General features: G+C 46.6%; 2 protein-coding genes across 4 annotated transcripts in view; both read left to right on the top strand.

Moving 5' to 3' along the window:
- Positions 1-8,438, top strand: part of LOC124290090 (mediator of RNA polymerase II transcription subunit 14-like) — a 67,272-nt gene extending 58,834 nt beyond the window's left edge. For all 3 annotated transcript variants that reach the window (XM_046726778.1, XM_046726779.1, XM_046726777.1), the window contains exons 38-42: positions 4,272-4,333; positions 4,495-4,602; positions 5,205-5,339; positions 5,835-6,166; positions 7,491-8,438. In XM_046726778.1, coding sequence (XP_046582734.1) covers positions 4,272-4,333; positions 4,495-4,602; positions 5,205-5,339; positions 5,835-6,143 — 614 coding nt within the window. In that variant the 3' untranslated portion in view covers positions 6,144-6,166; positions 7,491-8,438. The remainder of the gene's footprint in view (positions 1-4,271; positions 4,334-4,494; positions 4,603-5,204; positions 5,340-5,834; positions 6,167-7,490) is intronic.
- LOC124290087 (collagen alpha-1(I) chain-like) lies at positions 6,155-7,504 on the top strand. Its single transcript, XM_046726775.1, has one exon. It carries the CDS (start codon positions 6,155-6,157, stop codon positions 7,502-7,504), a length of 1,350 nt encoding a protein of 449 aa, XP_046582731.1.
- Positions 8,439-15,154: the final 6,716 nt, after the last annotated feature.

Raw genomic sequence — 15,154 nt, 5'->3', positions numbered from 1 at the left:
CTGGACGTGATGGATCCCCTCCTCGCCTCCGGTTTGATCTACTTGAACTCGTTAAGAGGTATCAGCTAGGGGATGATTCTCTGTTCTTTGTGCCGGTGGTTGACGAGTGCGAGTTTACTTCGATTGCCCTCGGGGGAGGCTAGGCATCCTCAGGTGCAGCCCCGGCTGCCAAGCAAGGGCGGTTAGTACCACCGTTTGCCCTAGCAGGCGCCCCCTGCAACAGGCATACCAGACTTACGAGGAAGTCTACCGGAATGCCATGCATCAGGTGCGGGTCGTGGTCCACAAGGCGTACCTTTCCTCGATACAAAGGTCGGCTCTGGAGGAGGAAGGTAGCACTGGTGACGTTTCCCCGAATGTTGTTCTGCTCCGCCAACTATCCGAAGTACAGGCCCACCTGACGTGAGACTCTTTTGGTCTGCCACGTCTACGGTGATGTGTGCAGTCATGGGGATGTGCAAGCTGTGGCTGTCTACATCCCGTTATTCGGCAGCAACACAGCATACCTTGCTGGCCCTTCCGTTTCGGCTGGGAGTGACGTTGTTTCCAGGGGCACAGCAGGGCATTCGGGAGGCTGCTGCTGCAGCTACCTCCTTCAAGGACTCTAAGGCCTTGTTGGAGCAACCGCTGGCTTCTCGCTCTCCCGTTAAACCTGCAAGCTGTCGCTGTGGGTCCGTCCCAACCAGTTCATCTACAGGGGACCACTCACTCACTCTTACCACAACGTCCCAGTGGGAGGCCGCCTATCTCTATTACTACCGGAGTGGGAGAAGGCTATCAGCAACACTTGGGTGCTATCCAGCAACAGTGTTGGCCATCTACCACTGTGGAAGCGAGGCCCGCCAGAGTTCACCGGCATAAGGCGCACTCAGGTGCCATCATGTCCGGTCAAGGCGGGTATACTGTGTGACGAAGTTCAGACTTTGCTGGACAAGTCTGCAATAGAGCGCACCAGGCGAGGAACAGGCGGGGTTTTATTCCACGTACCATTCTCAACCTCAAGGGGTTGAATCGCATGTTAGAGGTTCCATCCTTCAAGATGGAGACACTTCGCTCGGTGATTTTCTGTGTTCAGCCCAGCGATTGGCTTACGTCGATCGACCTAAAGGATGTGTATCTACATGTGCCAATTCATCCCTCATTCAAGCAGTACCTCCGGTTCTCTTACGACGGGATGTGTTACCAATTCACGGTGCTCCCCTTTGGCATATCCACTGCCCCCCAGGGTGTTCACCAAGCTCATGTTAGTGCCGGCTAGCCTCGCAAGGTCACAAGGAAGGCATTGTTACCCTTACCTAGACGACTGGTTGCTCAGCACTCTAAATCAGCCAGCGAGCCTAGATTCTACCCACACGGTGATAGACATTCAAGGTTGACTGGGGTGGATCATAAACCTCAAGAAATCCAACCTGGTACCCACCTAGGACTTGGTTTTTCTCGGGGCGCGTTCACAACTCACAAAGGTCTTGCCTCTTTGTCGCCCGACCGGGCCCAGCCCCAGGCACCAGCGCAGACTTGGCTCCGTCTACTTGGTCATATAGCGGCAACTATCTCTGTCGTGTGGCGGGCGCGGTTGAGGATGCGCCCTATACAGCATGCTTTGGCATGTCTGTGGGCTCACTCGGAGGATCTGGAGAAGTGTCTCACAGTCCCCGGGTGGTTGTCTCCTCACCTTCAGTGGTGGACCAATGTGGGGAATCTCTCCAAGGGGGTCCCTTTGGAAATCAGGATGCCAGCTCTTACATTTCCCTGAGGCCCACCTTCACATCAATGTCTTAGAACTGAGAGCTGTGCGGTTGGTATTGAGCGCTTCCGGGAGCATGTTCAGGGCCAGGTGGTTCGGCTTCAGTTGAAGACAACCCTACGGCCATGACGTACATCCTGAAGCAAGGCGGCACGGTGTCCCTAACGCTCCTTCAGCAGACGTGGGAATTTCTCCTCTGGTGCGACCAGTGCGACTGTCAGGTGATTCCTGTTTATCTCCCGGGGCTGAAGAACGTGAGAGCAGCCACTCTCTCTCGCCTGATCCTTGCCCCGCACGAGTGGATGCTTGACCGGCAGATATTCAGAGTTATCTCTCAGTTGTACGGATCGTTTCAGGTGGATCTGTTTGCGTCCGGCGGGACGAATCAGAGACCCATGTTTTGCTCTCGATTACTGGACCAGAGGGCCTTGGCTTCCGATGCCTTCCTGCTGGATTGGACAGGGCAAGGTGCTGTGGGCGTTTCCGCCTCTACCACTCTTTCCCCGGGTCCTCTCCCAGCTGTCCACCCAGGCAGCTCAGATACTTTTGCTACTGGCACCGCTATGTCCCCTTCTCCCAGATGTACAGCCTCATGTTCTAGCATCTTTGCGACCGGACATTCTCACTCATTCTCACTCAGAACGGTGTGCCATACCCCAATCCAAGGATTCAGTGGGTGGCTTGGCTTCTGTCAGGTCTAGCCTCGAAGCATGCGTAATTCCTGCAGCAGTTGCAGACACAATTCTGGCTTCGAGGCAGGATTCGACAAACGTTCATGTGAGGATAGGTGGTCCCGCTATGCGCGCTGGTGTTCAGATAGGTGGATTGCAGATCCCTTTTCTGCGGATTTAGTCTGAGTTTCTGCAAGCTCGTTTGGAAGAAGGCTTGGCGGCTTCGACCATTCGTGGCTACTCCACCGCTATTTCCACTTTCCACACCCCTGTCGATGGTGCTCTACTGGGGCAGCATCCTCTTATGCAGCGCTTTTTAGCTGGCGTGGATCGGGTTCGACCTGCTTTCAGGCGAACCAGCCCACCTTGGGATTTGTCAATTGTGCTAGATTGGCTGTCCGGTCCTACGTTCTCACGTCTATCGGCTATTTCCATTCAGCTGTTAACATGGAAGGCCGTATTTCTGGTGGCGGTAACATATGGGCGAAGGGTTGGCGACTTACATGCTATGTTGGCAGACCGGGCGCTGACTGTGTTCCATCCAGATCGTGTCAGTATTCGGCTCCCGGATACTTACCGTCCGAAGATCAATCACGCTTTCCATGTGACAGCTCCTATCGAACTTCCTGCTCTTACCCAGCCTTCTACATCGGGGACCTCTGCAACGAGCACTCGACCGTTGGATGTCCGTAAGACCCTCGAGGTCTATATCAAATAAACACAAGGGATGCGTATGGCTACCCATCTGTTCTGCTGTTACGGTGGCGGGAAGGCTGGGTTGCCAGGCGAGCAAACAGACCCTATGACGCTGGCTTGTATCGGTCATTTGTGCTGCTTATCAGGCTAAGGGCAAGCCTCCCCCTGAGGGGTTGAAGGCTCACTCGGTCAGGGCAGTGGCCATTTCAAAGGCTTTTGCATCGGCACTGCCCATTGAAGAGATATGCTCTGCCGCTATTTCGAGCAGGCCTAGCTCTTTTATAAGGCACTATCAGCTTGATACACATTCTCGTGGACCGATTTGGACAGATGACGCTGCTTTCAATTGTGTATAATTGATATATCCACTGTTATCATATCTATCTACTTTCGATTTCTCTCAGGAGATTATAGTCGGTTGTGAGTTTGTTTTCCCCTTACGGTGCTCTTTAATAGATTCACGATGTGGGCTGGGTTTTATACTTTCGCACTGTGTGCGACTTGCTTTGCTTAACCTGTGAGGTCGGGTCTCAGTACTTTCCTCCCTGTCGGTTACCCTCCCATCATGCCTCTCGCGGAAGCTTCAGGACACGTGACAGGTGAGTGTTGTAGCGTCTATTAATTCTTCCTAACGATCGCTATTTATGTGTACTTTGACAGAATTCCCTCCTCCCTAGCCTCCGGTCTTTGGGAGTCTCTGTTAATGCATATTTGTACCCCAAAGACGATCTCTATGAAAAAGAATTAGCTAAACCTGTAGAGGTTTCCAATTCTTTGAAGAGAATTGTCCTTGGGGTAGGGCCACCCACCTCCCCACAATTCTGTTCACTGATTTATTCAGCAGCCTAGGGCCTAGGTGCTTACCTGGTTGGCTGCGCATGCGTAGCAGGGAGGTAACTCCATGTGGTGGGGGCCGTAAAATAGATAAAATAGACAATATTTTTATTAAAACATTGATACAACTGTCACATGACATTTTCAATGCAGAAAATGCATATATGTACCCCAAGGACAATTCTCTTTAAAGAATTGGAAACCTCTACAGGTTTAGCTAAATTTTACTTAGTCACACAATCGGTCAATCACTCATGGCTTATACTGTGACGCATGGTAATTAGGGCAAGTAGACAGAATGTACAAGACAGTTGTTCTACTTACAGACTGTAAAGACCCCTGGGCACCAGAAGAGCTGCAGATTCTGGAGAAGTTCTTTGAGTTGAAGGTAGGCTATGTTATGTGCATGTACTTGTCAGCGACTTGGTAATCCAACTAGTGCCAGCATTTCAGTGCATCTATGATACTATGCTTCTGTCTGTGATGAAGTAATGGCAAATGGACAGAGTACCATGACATGTTGATGACTGATTCACTGTCTTTCCACAGGTGGCTGGTCCTCCGTACAAGATCAACGCCCTGACAGCGTTCAGCCGCCTCCTAGGAGCACCCACCCTCATCCTGAAGGACTGTATCCAGATCATGAGGATGGAGCTGGTGAGATGTTATACATGTCCTTCTACTGGGGCTGTAGGTTGCGTAAGTCAGATTGTGTAGGGTAGAGCTTGTGTGATGTTACACATTTGCTTGTACCAGGGCTGTAGGTTGTCTTAGATTACGTGAGGGTAGAGCTGTTGAGATGTTACTCACAGACCGCCATGATAAAGCTATTTTGTACCAGCCGTATTACCTACAAGCTTCCATGATATAGTTGTGTATCGTCTCAGACATTATCCTGTAAAGAGAGTGAGTGAGTGAGTTTAGTTTTATGCCGCACTCAGCAATATTCCAGCTATATGGCGGCGGTCTGTAAATAATCGAGTCTGGACCAGACAATCCAGTGATCAACAGCATGAGCATCAATCTGCGCAATTTGGAATCGATGACATGTGTCAACCAAGTCAGCGAGCCTGACCACCCGATCCCGTTAGTCGCCTCTTACGACAAGCATAGTCGCCTTTGACGACAAGCATGGGTTACTGAAGACCAATTCTAACCCGGGACCTTCACGGGTTCCTGTAAAGTGATTATCACTGGATGTATGGGTGACTATTTTCGAAAACTCTATACATGGTCCTATTTCTGTTTTTCCCCTGCAGATGCCTGATCGCAACTTGAAGTGGTCAGTTCAGTGGTGCTTGACCATCCCTCCAGGTACCGGCCACATCATCAATGCCCCTGCTGGTACCCCGGCCATCGTCATCAACCTCGTCAAGGGCAAGATGGTGCTCATGGTTGGTAGATTTACAAGTCTCTTCTTCTTTGGGCATTTAGTGAAAGGGAATATCTCATCATGTAATATTTTTTGTTGGAGCAAGTACTTAGATACAAACAAGTTTACTGGAAATACATGCTGGTCTAATACTTGGCAACAGTGAGATGTAGGAAAACAGACTTAATGTAACTTTTATGAAGAATGGAAACCATTTTAGTGATATACTGAGATGAGTGATCATCTCTCCATGTACAGATGCGTATTGCTAGATGTTGTGAGGTGTTCTGAAAATTGCAGTTCTAAATGACTTCCTGTAGTCTTTTTGTGCTTCTGTACCATCAAAATCTGTTACCATAGCCTTCCCACTTGGGTACAATGTGTCAAGCCCATGTCTGGTGTCCCTGCAGTGTTATTGCTGGAATATTGCTAAAAGTGCTGTAAAACTAAATTCACTCACTACCATAGCCTTCAGTCTGTGACAATGGAAAGCCTGTTAATTTATCTTTGTGTATAGTTGCAGCTCACACGTCTGAATCTGTCGTTGCCGATTGGGAAAGAGCCACCATCGCTGATCATCCCGCTGTTCTACGACATCGGCTCCAACACCGTCACCCACCTGGACATCCGCAACACCACTGGTCAGCAGCAGCAAGTGATGCCCAACACACCACACAGTCAGACCATCTCAGCTGTCAACATGATGCTGAAGAGATACATGGACATGAACCCCAACTCCGCTCACTGCGTCATCTTCCCGGCCCTGCAGGAGCTCATGGTGAACCTGGTGCTGCCTGTACAGAACCTGCCTCATGTTGGCCATTAGCTGACCATTGTATGGGAGGTGTCATTAGTAATCTGGGTCATCTTCCCGGCCCTGCAGGAGCTCATGGTGAACCTGGTGCTGCCTGTACAGAACCTGCCTCATGTTGGCCTTTAGCTGACCATTGTATGGGAGGTGTCATTAGTAACCTGGGTCATCTTTCCGGCCCAGCAGGAGCTCATGGTGAACCTGGTGCTGCCTGTACAGAACCTGCCTCATGTTGGCCTTTAGCTGACCATTGTATGGGAGGTGTCATTAGTAACCTGGGTCATCTTCCCGGCCCTGCAGGAGCTCATGGTGAACCTGGTGCTGCCTGTACAGAACCTGCCTCATGTTGGCCATTAGCTGACCATTGTATGGGAGGTGTCATTAGTAATCTGGGTCATCTTCCCGGCCCTGCAGGAGCTCATGGTGAACCTGGTGCTGCCTGTACAGAACCTGCCTCATGTTGGCCATTAGCTGACCATTGTATGGGAGGTGTCATTAGTAACCTGCGTCATCTTCCCGGCCCTGCAGGAGCTCATGGTCAACCTGGTGCTGCCTGTACAGAACCTGCCTCATGTTGGCCATTAGCTGACCATTGTATGGGAGGTGTCATTAGTAACCTGGGTCATCTTCCCGGCCCTGCAGGAACTCATGGTGAACCTGGTGCTGCCTGTACAGAACCTGCCTCATGTTGGCCATTAGCTGACCATTGTATGGGAGGTGTCATTAGTAACCTGGGTCATCTTCCCGGCCCAGCAGGAGTTCATGGTGAACCTGGTGCTGCCTGTACAGAACCTGCCTCATATTGGCCATTAGCTGACCATTGTATGGGAGGTGTCATTAGTAATCTGCGTCATCTTCCCGGCCCTGCAGGAGCTCATCGTCAGCCTGGTGCTGCCTGTACAGAACCTGCCTCATGTTGGCCATTAGCTGACCATTGTATGGGAGGTGTCATTAGTAATCTGGGTCATCTTCCCGGCCCTGCAGGAGCTCATGGTGAACCTGGTGTTGCCTGTACAGAACCTGCCTCATGTTGGCCATTAGCTGACCATTGTATGGGAGGTGTCATTAGTAACCTGGGTCATCTTCCCTGCCCTGCAGGAGCTCATGGTGAACCTGGTGCTGCCTGTACAGAACCTGCCTCATGTTGGCCATTAGCTGACCATTGTATGGGAGGTGTCATTAGTAATCTGCGTCATCTTCCCGGCCCTGCAGGAGCTCATCGTCAGCCTGGTGCTGCCTGTACAGAACCTGCCTCATGTTGGCCATTAGCTGACCATTGTATGGGAGGTGTCATTAGTAATCTGGGTCATCTTCCTGGCCCTGCAGGAGCTCATGGTGAACCTGGTGCTGTTAACCAGTCTTATGCAGACCATTAGCTGACCATTGACTGAGTATCATTGGTAACCTGCAACATGTCGGACATTAACTGGCTGCTATTCGGGCGTCGTGTGTTGCTGTATATCTCGTTGAGGTTGATGATAAGTGTGCTTTGTGCTACAGTTCACTTTCATACATAACAAGACTGCCTGACACAGACCTTCATCTGCATCATTACTGGATGAGACACAAATAGCCATGATGTCGCAAGTTCCAGGATTCTCTGTGCAGAGTTGTATCCCTTTGGGTGTGCCTGAATCTTCTGATTGTGGTTGAATCTGAGATTCATCCTGATTATGAGTCTTGGTTTGCAGCACTATACCCATACTTGTCTGTTTTACTGAACTTGTGAAAGTGTAAGTGTCGCTTTTGGCTTTTCTACCACTTCATACCAACTGGTTCTGGTTTAGCTGAAATATTGTTGAGGGTTGTTGAACCCATCTCACTCCCAACTGCAGGACAGAGTGTTTTGTTAGCCTGGGGTGAAGATCCAGTCGTCAGTGTGATGCTGGTTTAGGTCTTATATTGATATCGACCTGTCATGTCATAGTAATTACCAAACAGCTGCACACATTTTTGGTAACAATCATGTCAAAATTGTTTTTCATTATAGATCCATTCACATATAGATGTTTTGTGAAACATGAGAGTAATGATGTTTTCTGATGAAGCAATTAGCTTTGATTTCCGAAATTATCTTGTCCTCTATGTGCAAAAGATCTGATACATGATAGGTCCAGGTGACATTAGATTTGTCTTTGGTTTGTATTTTGTTGATGTATAAAGTTACATTTGATATCATTTCAACCAACCAGCATATTCATAAAATTCTGTCACCGTTCATGGAAATGAAAATAATTATTCCCACAACAGTGGTTTGTTTGTACAAAGTAGTGACAAAACTAGTGGATAATAAACTGCTTCCTTCTGCTATATACTGCTGTTATTGTGCATCAGACCTGTGCTAAAGTGTTTCACCTATACGTGGAAGACCTGCATGACTTCAGCATCCCTCCTACATGCTGTCAGTGATATTACAGAAGTACTGGTCAAATGACCTGTAACATAACTCACTAACTGTTGTTCTTGAGGGAGAGAGACGGAAACACTGATTGATACAATCTGTCATATGACATTGTTGAACATGATGACATGCAATTATCCATGTTGCCAAGTCTGACTTAATTACTTAAGTTTGGTAAAATATACTTCTCCAAAAATGAAAATCATAGCCAGTATTTTTCCATGTTTTTTCGAAAATGAATCATAAGTGTGTATATAATCTGAATGTCTATGGTGAATGTTTTCTCCAACCATTTCCGAGTTTAAATCCATTGCCATTCGCCAAACCTGTCGCCAAAACACAACCAAATCTGTTTTTCTCGTTAAAGGTAAAGATGCATGAATGTAATGCGATTCATGCACTCTTTTTTGCATGCACAATCCATGCAACATTTGCAACAAAATCTCGGGGGTCTGATTGTTTTGGCGGCAGTTGACAAATGTAAATCTTGAGGTGAAGTCATGCAGAGCACAACAATGCAATTGGTCATTTGGAAGCTGGTGAGTCACAGTCAACAGTTTCAAGGCAATTTAATGTGTCCTAGTGTACCATAGGAAGGCATGGGCACCAGCAGCATGGTACGACACATGATTATCCTCGGTCAGAAAGACGCGGTTGACCACATCCGCCCAGGAAAGGTTTTATCTGTCTCCGTCACTTACAGAACAGGTTCACGACCACATCCTCTACACCATCTGTAGTGCCAGGACTCTGAACAATCTCGGACCAAACTGACAGGAACTGCCTTCGTGAGACTGGTATTCGTCCTAGGAGACCTTTGCGGGGACTTATCCTTACACGACAACGTAGACAGTGGTGTCGAAACCATCTTCAGTGGCCATTACAAAGGTGGAGAACTGTAGTGTTCAGTGATGAGTCGCGGTATATGCTCCGGGGTCGTCCAGCACGTCTGTACAGATGGCGTCATGAACTCTAATGCTCCCAATTGCATACAGGAAGTGGACAGATGTATTGGTGTGAGTGTTATGGTTTGGACAGGCATCTCATCCAGTGGAAGAACCAATCTTAGTCACGTCCAAGATACTGACTGCTCTGTGACCTTGACCTTTCTGCACATGTCATTTGTTACATCCCACCTCTACTTCCATTGGACAATACATGTTTAACAGTGTTTTCTTTATCAGTCCTGTATCACACTCAAACCTGCGTGCATAAATACATGTCCATTTTCATCAGTGTGTTTCTATACTAGGCACATAAAGAAACTGTGCATACAAAAATTTAAAATCTAAATTTATCAAACCTGTGTAGACACATAAGGATTTAAACTCAGAGATTAGTGACATGTATCCAACATGCATGCACATGCCACGTTCCGTGACGTCAGTGGGTTCGTCCTTGAGACGTACAATACATTGTTACACGTGCATTCCGGGAAAGAGAAACAGAGCAAATGAATGCCACACAATACTGTCACTTTGGAAAGCTCAACCCCTGCCCTTGCGATCGTTCAAAACATTAAACGGCTATTGAAACGCATAGCATGCCAAGGCTCACGTCTGCACAACGTCATGAGGCCATTGGGATGGTCCGTGGGGGAATGTCTCAACGGCAAGTGGCTGCACATTTCCACTGCCACCGGAACACCATTTCTGCACTGGTGAGACGCTACCAGGACACAAATGACGTCATCGATCGGCCACGTTCTGGACGTCCACGTGTAACAACGCCAAGACAGGACAGATGGATAAGGGTGACCCATCTTCGCCACAGGTTTCAGACTGCAGTGATGACTGCCCGAACCATCCCAGGACTTCGTCGTATCCACCCCAACACAGTTCGACATCGTTTACGTCATCACGGGATCAGACCACGACGTCCCGCCATACGGCCTATCCTGACACAACGTCATCGACAAGCTAGCCGAATGTGGTGCCGAAATCATGTCCGCAGACCCTTGTTTTGGTGGAGAAATGTTGTTTTTACAGATGAGTCCAGGTTTAACATTTCCCATAGTGATGGACGTCAACGTGCCTATAGACGCGTGGGAGAACGTTATGCACAGGCCTGTGTCTTGGAGAGGAATCGCTTTGGTGGTGGTTCCGTGATGATTTGGGGTTGAATAACAGCACGCCAAAGAACTCTTTTGGTGATTGTTCAGGGCAACTTAACTGGTGTGGGCTACAGGGATCAGATTCTTCGACCTGTGGCAATTCCTTTTCTGCAACGTCATGGCCCTGGGTTAACATTCCAACAGGACAATGCCCGCCCTAATACGGCAAGGGTTGCTATGGATTTCTTGCAACACCACAACGTTGACTTACTGCCTTGGCCTGCAAATTCACCGGATCTCTCCCTGATAGAGCATGTTTGGGACGACTGACTGACTGACTGAGTTTGGTTTTACGCCGCTTTTAGCAATATTCCAGCAATATCACGGCGGGGGACACCAGAAATGGGCTTCACTCATAGTACCCATGTGGGGTTTCGAACCCGGGTCTTCGGCGTGACGAGGCAACGCTTTAACCACTAGACTACACCACCGCCCCTTGTTTGGGACGAGATGGATCGACGTCTACGCCGTCTTCCTCATCCGCCAGATAACGTCCACGTGACCACCCCTCAAGCCTTCCTTGCACGTTTGATAGGCTCTATGCGTCGTCGATGCACTGCTGTTCTCAATGCCGGTGGTGGACATACCCGTTATTGAGCTTGTGACATGGTCGTTTGACCCCTGTCTCGCTTGTGGACTCGTGACGTCACTGTGATTGACTTTTCAATTCAAATTCGCCCGACTTGTTATGGTCTCGTGATCCCTCCATTAAAGCTTATATGTACCTTTGACATTGTTATCGTACTTATCAACTGTGATAATATTTTGACAATGCACAGTTTCTTTATGTGGCTAGTATATTTTTGAGTAGTATGTATACTGGAGTCTCCAATGAACCTGTCATATGACAGGTCCACAATATGGACTGTGGCTGTTGTGGGTGTCCTTGTTCCCCTTACTAACTGATAGTGCTTCAAGCTTATGTTCAGCAGGATGATGTTTAGAAAAGGTCCCCAGATATCAAAAGGGTTTGAATAGGCAGGCCCTATGGATTGAATGATTGATGTACATGGGTGAAGCTATCAGAACATTCTGCTAAGGCCATGTCATCAGAACGGTGTGCACAAGTCAAGCCATCAGAAGGGTGTACATAGTGGAAGCTCCTTGAAAGGCATTTAGAAGTTGGACGAACATGAATACATGAAATCTTCAGTGCACAGAGTATGTATATTGTTGTCTTTGCAAACACACACACATACACACACACACACACACACACACACACACACACACACACACACACACACACACAAAAAAAAACAAAACCCCTCAACCCCAAGAATAAGCTCTGAAACGCCGTGATAAGAAATAAAAAGAAGTTATCCAATAAATTGTCATATATTCAGTTTTACTACTGAGGATGTTTTCTGACTTTGAATGGAAAGGATCCGTTGACATAAATACATGTTATTTTGCTCAATACAGTTCCATTTTCGAATCAGAAATTACTTTTTTGAGAGGTCATATGTACTCTTGCTTATGGAATGATAGATTTTGTCCATATGTGAATCAAGGGTTCCTGAATAGACTATGCTTTTAGCATCGTACTGGACATAAAGCAAATCTGGAACTTCATGGAATCTGACAGCCTATTCCGTTCCATTGTAAACTGTGTTCAACACAGCCAATTTACCACACCGCTCTATCACCAGGCGTTCGCTCGAGACAAACTGGTATTAACAAAATTAATCGCTCGCTTCAAACCCTTGTACATTTGAAATTCGCGAAAGATGGATTGTGTTAACAGTTTTTTTATGTACAAGACGACGTATCTGTGCACGAGGTGTGGCAGGTTAATCTCCCCGTTTGAAAAACACCATGTGGAGCAGATCGCTTTTTGTATTACAATTCCACATTATGTGTTCCGGTTCATCATTTTAGTAAACCAGAGAGTGTGCTTCGTTTCCATGACGACACGATCCCTGTTGGCCCAAACCGGATGTCTGTCAATCACTGATGAGAAAGAGAAATTGACATCCTGCTTTGGCAACCTGCAAACCGTTATTGTAGGATTGTATTTTTTTTTTCTTCAAGGATTTTATGAAATTCATGCACAGAACTACTCGACAGCTCATCAATATCCATTTCACATGTCTCCTTTAAAATACTGTTGAAATCATGTCAGTCACCATTGAGATTAAGTCCACAGTTGAAGTTTTACTTGAACTTTTCACCAAACAATTGCACATAGGTTACAAAGTTCGGATTTATGGTAGCGATGTCCATTTCACCAGCTGCTCACAGTGCGTCACCTCAGTACGGAAAGAAAGCTTAGCCTGGCGAACTGTTAATGGATTTTCCGATTCGGCAGTTTGAAATTAGGCACTGAACTATTACAATTGTACACGTGTTTGAATTGAAAATATCAGTTTATTAATGCTTTTGATCAGTAAGAAAACAGAATGTGTTTTAATTAGAGATTGATAGAAAAATCGATTTCCGCATTAACTATGAAGTAAAGCGGGATAATATTTTCGGATTACCCACATGGTCACGTGCTCATAATTTGCTACAGCTATGTTCATTGGTCATTTGGAATTGCCAAAATACAAAGAGACTAAGTATCATTGGCTCAATTTTCCATGTGTATATTGCCGAGAGATATTTCATCTGAGAGACAAATTTAGCCTGATTAAAATGTTGGAGGCGTTTGATAAGATGAACACCAGAAAATCCCTCGATCAGTTTGCCCTTCTATATAATTATGTTTATATCATTTACCTGTCCAGTGTTCTAATTAGCCAATCTTTATATCATTTGTATACCATTTGCTGATCCAAATGTTCATGTAAACCGATCTGTAAGTTATATCTTTGGTCACCCAATATTAAATCTTATCTGTAGTTATGTCCTTTGCTATTTCACGTATGCTTATGCTGAACATGACCATGAAAAAGACAAAACGTAATTGAGGGACTTTGTTGAAATAATACCGACATAATTCTTGAGCAATCGCTGCCGAGTCCCATGTGGACCTTTGAAGATCCGACCTAGAATTGATCTTCAGTAACCCATGCTTGTCGTAAGAGGCGACTAACGGGATAGGGTGGTCAGGCTCGCTGACTTGGTTGACACATGTCATCGTATCCCAATTGGGCAGCTCGATGTTCATGCTGTTGGTCAGTGGATTGTCTGGGCCTGACTCGATTATTTACAAACCGATCGAGTGCGGCGTTAAACCACTCACTCACCCTTGTGCGATTACGACTACAACATTAGCTTGTGTTTATGAAATTATTTTCCAATGTCAGGTGCTCAGGTAATGGTTTCAGTTTTTGCAGTTTTTTTCAAGACATCAACCGTGCTACTTAAACATCATATGAAGCAATCACAAGATATCGTTTGATTTATAATCTGACTGCATTACTCCTTTATTGGTTCGTATACAGTGAGCTAATTGGGACATCCTTCAGACTAACGCTAATAAAGAATTCGCTCAGAAAATCAAACACGAGAGATGTTCTCTAAAAGGTTTCTTTAAACCCTATTGTGATAATCGATTACTGGAACCAAGTCATACCCAGTTAAACACTGATCGACATAATGCTATGTCTCGTGTGGACACCGAAATCTGTGGTGGAACGTTTGGTATTAGGGACCAACCTTTGGCTATTTTGGAGTGATCTTGGATATTGTTTTAACACAGATTATTTGTTCCAGGTCATGCTTGGTAACGTATTTCTTGAGGTAATAAAGAAGTACTTCTTCGTTTCAAATAGTGACTATACCAGATGTTCGCAAAAAGGTGAGCATATCCTGCGCCCCTGTTGGTTCTCGCCATAAACACGCCAAGCCAACTGTTCACCTGAAAAAATCGTTTGTTCCAGAGGGGTTGTGGGGTAGCCTAACGGTTAAAGCGTTCGCTTGTCATGCTGAAGACCCGGGTTCGATTCCCCACATGGGCTCAGTGTGTGAAGCCAATTTCTGGTGTCCCCTCCCAACCCCCGCCGTGATATTGCTGGAATATTGCTAAAAGCAGAGTAAAACCATACTTACTCACTCACTCATTTGTTCTAGAGGGGTGGTGGGGTAGCCTAATGGTTAAAGCGTTCGCTTGTCATGCTGAAGACCCGGGTTCGATTCCCCACATGGGTACAATGTGTGAAACCTATTTCTGGTGCCCCTCCGCCGTGATATCGATTGAATCTATCCTTCAAAACGAAGTTGAAGTATTGGTACTACTCCCCTCACAACTAATGATTATCGACTAAATATAGAACTCCCCTTTCGAACGGTGGACATCAGACCAACACACACGTGACCTTAGCCTTAAGAGTTATGTAAACTTCACACTAAGTTACCTTGTAGATCGACTGCTGTTTGCTAAGACGGTTGAATGATCGAGATGAGAGGAAACAAGCGTTTCCCACCGCAGGGAATCATAATATTACTGGGCATGAAAAGAGGACACGGAATATGGATCTTTGGAAACATTCGTGGCACCAAACATCATATTTTGGACCTACTCTGAACTGTGTTTGTATTTCTGTGGGCAATGTTTTGTGACACAAC

This window comes from Haliotis rubra, unplaced genomic scaffold (genome assembly GCF_003918875.1).
Source record: "Haliotis rubra isolate DU_JTF1 unplaced genomic scaffold, ASM391887v1 Scf456, whole genome shotgun sequence".
NCBI lineage: Eukaryota > Metazoa > Mollusca > Gastropoda > Lepetellida > Haliotidae > Haliotis > Haliotis rubra.
This window is presented reverse-complemented; position numbering and strand designations above follow the sequence as displayed.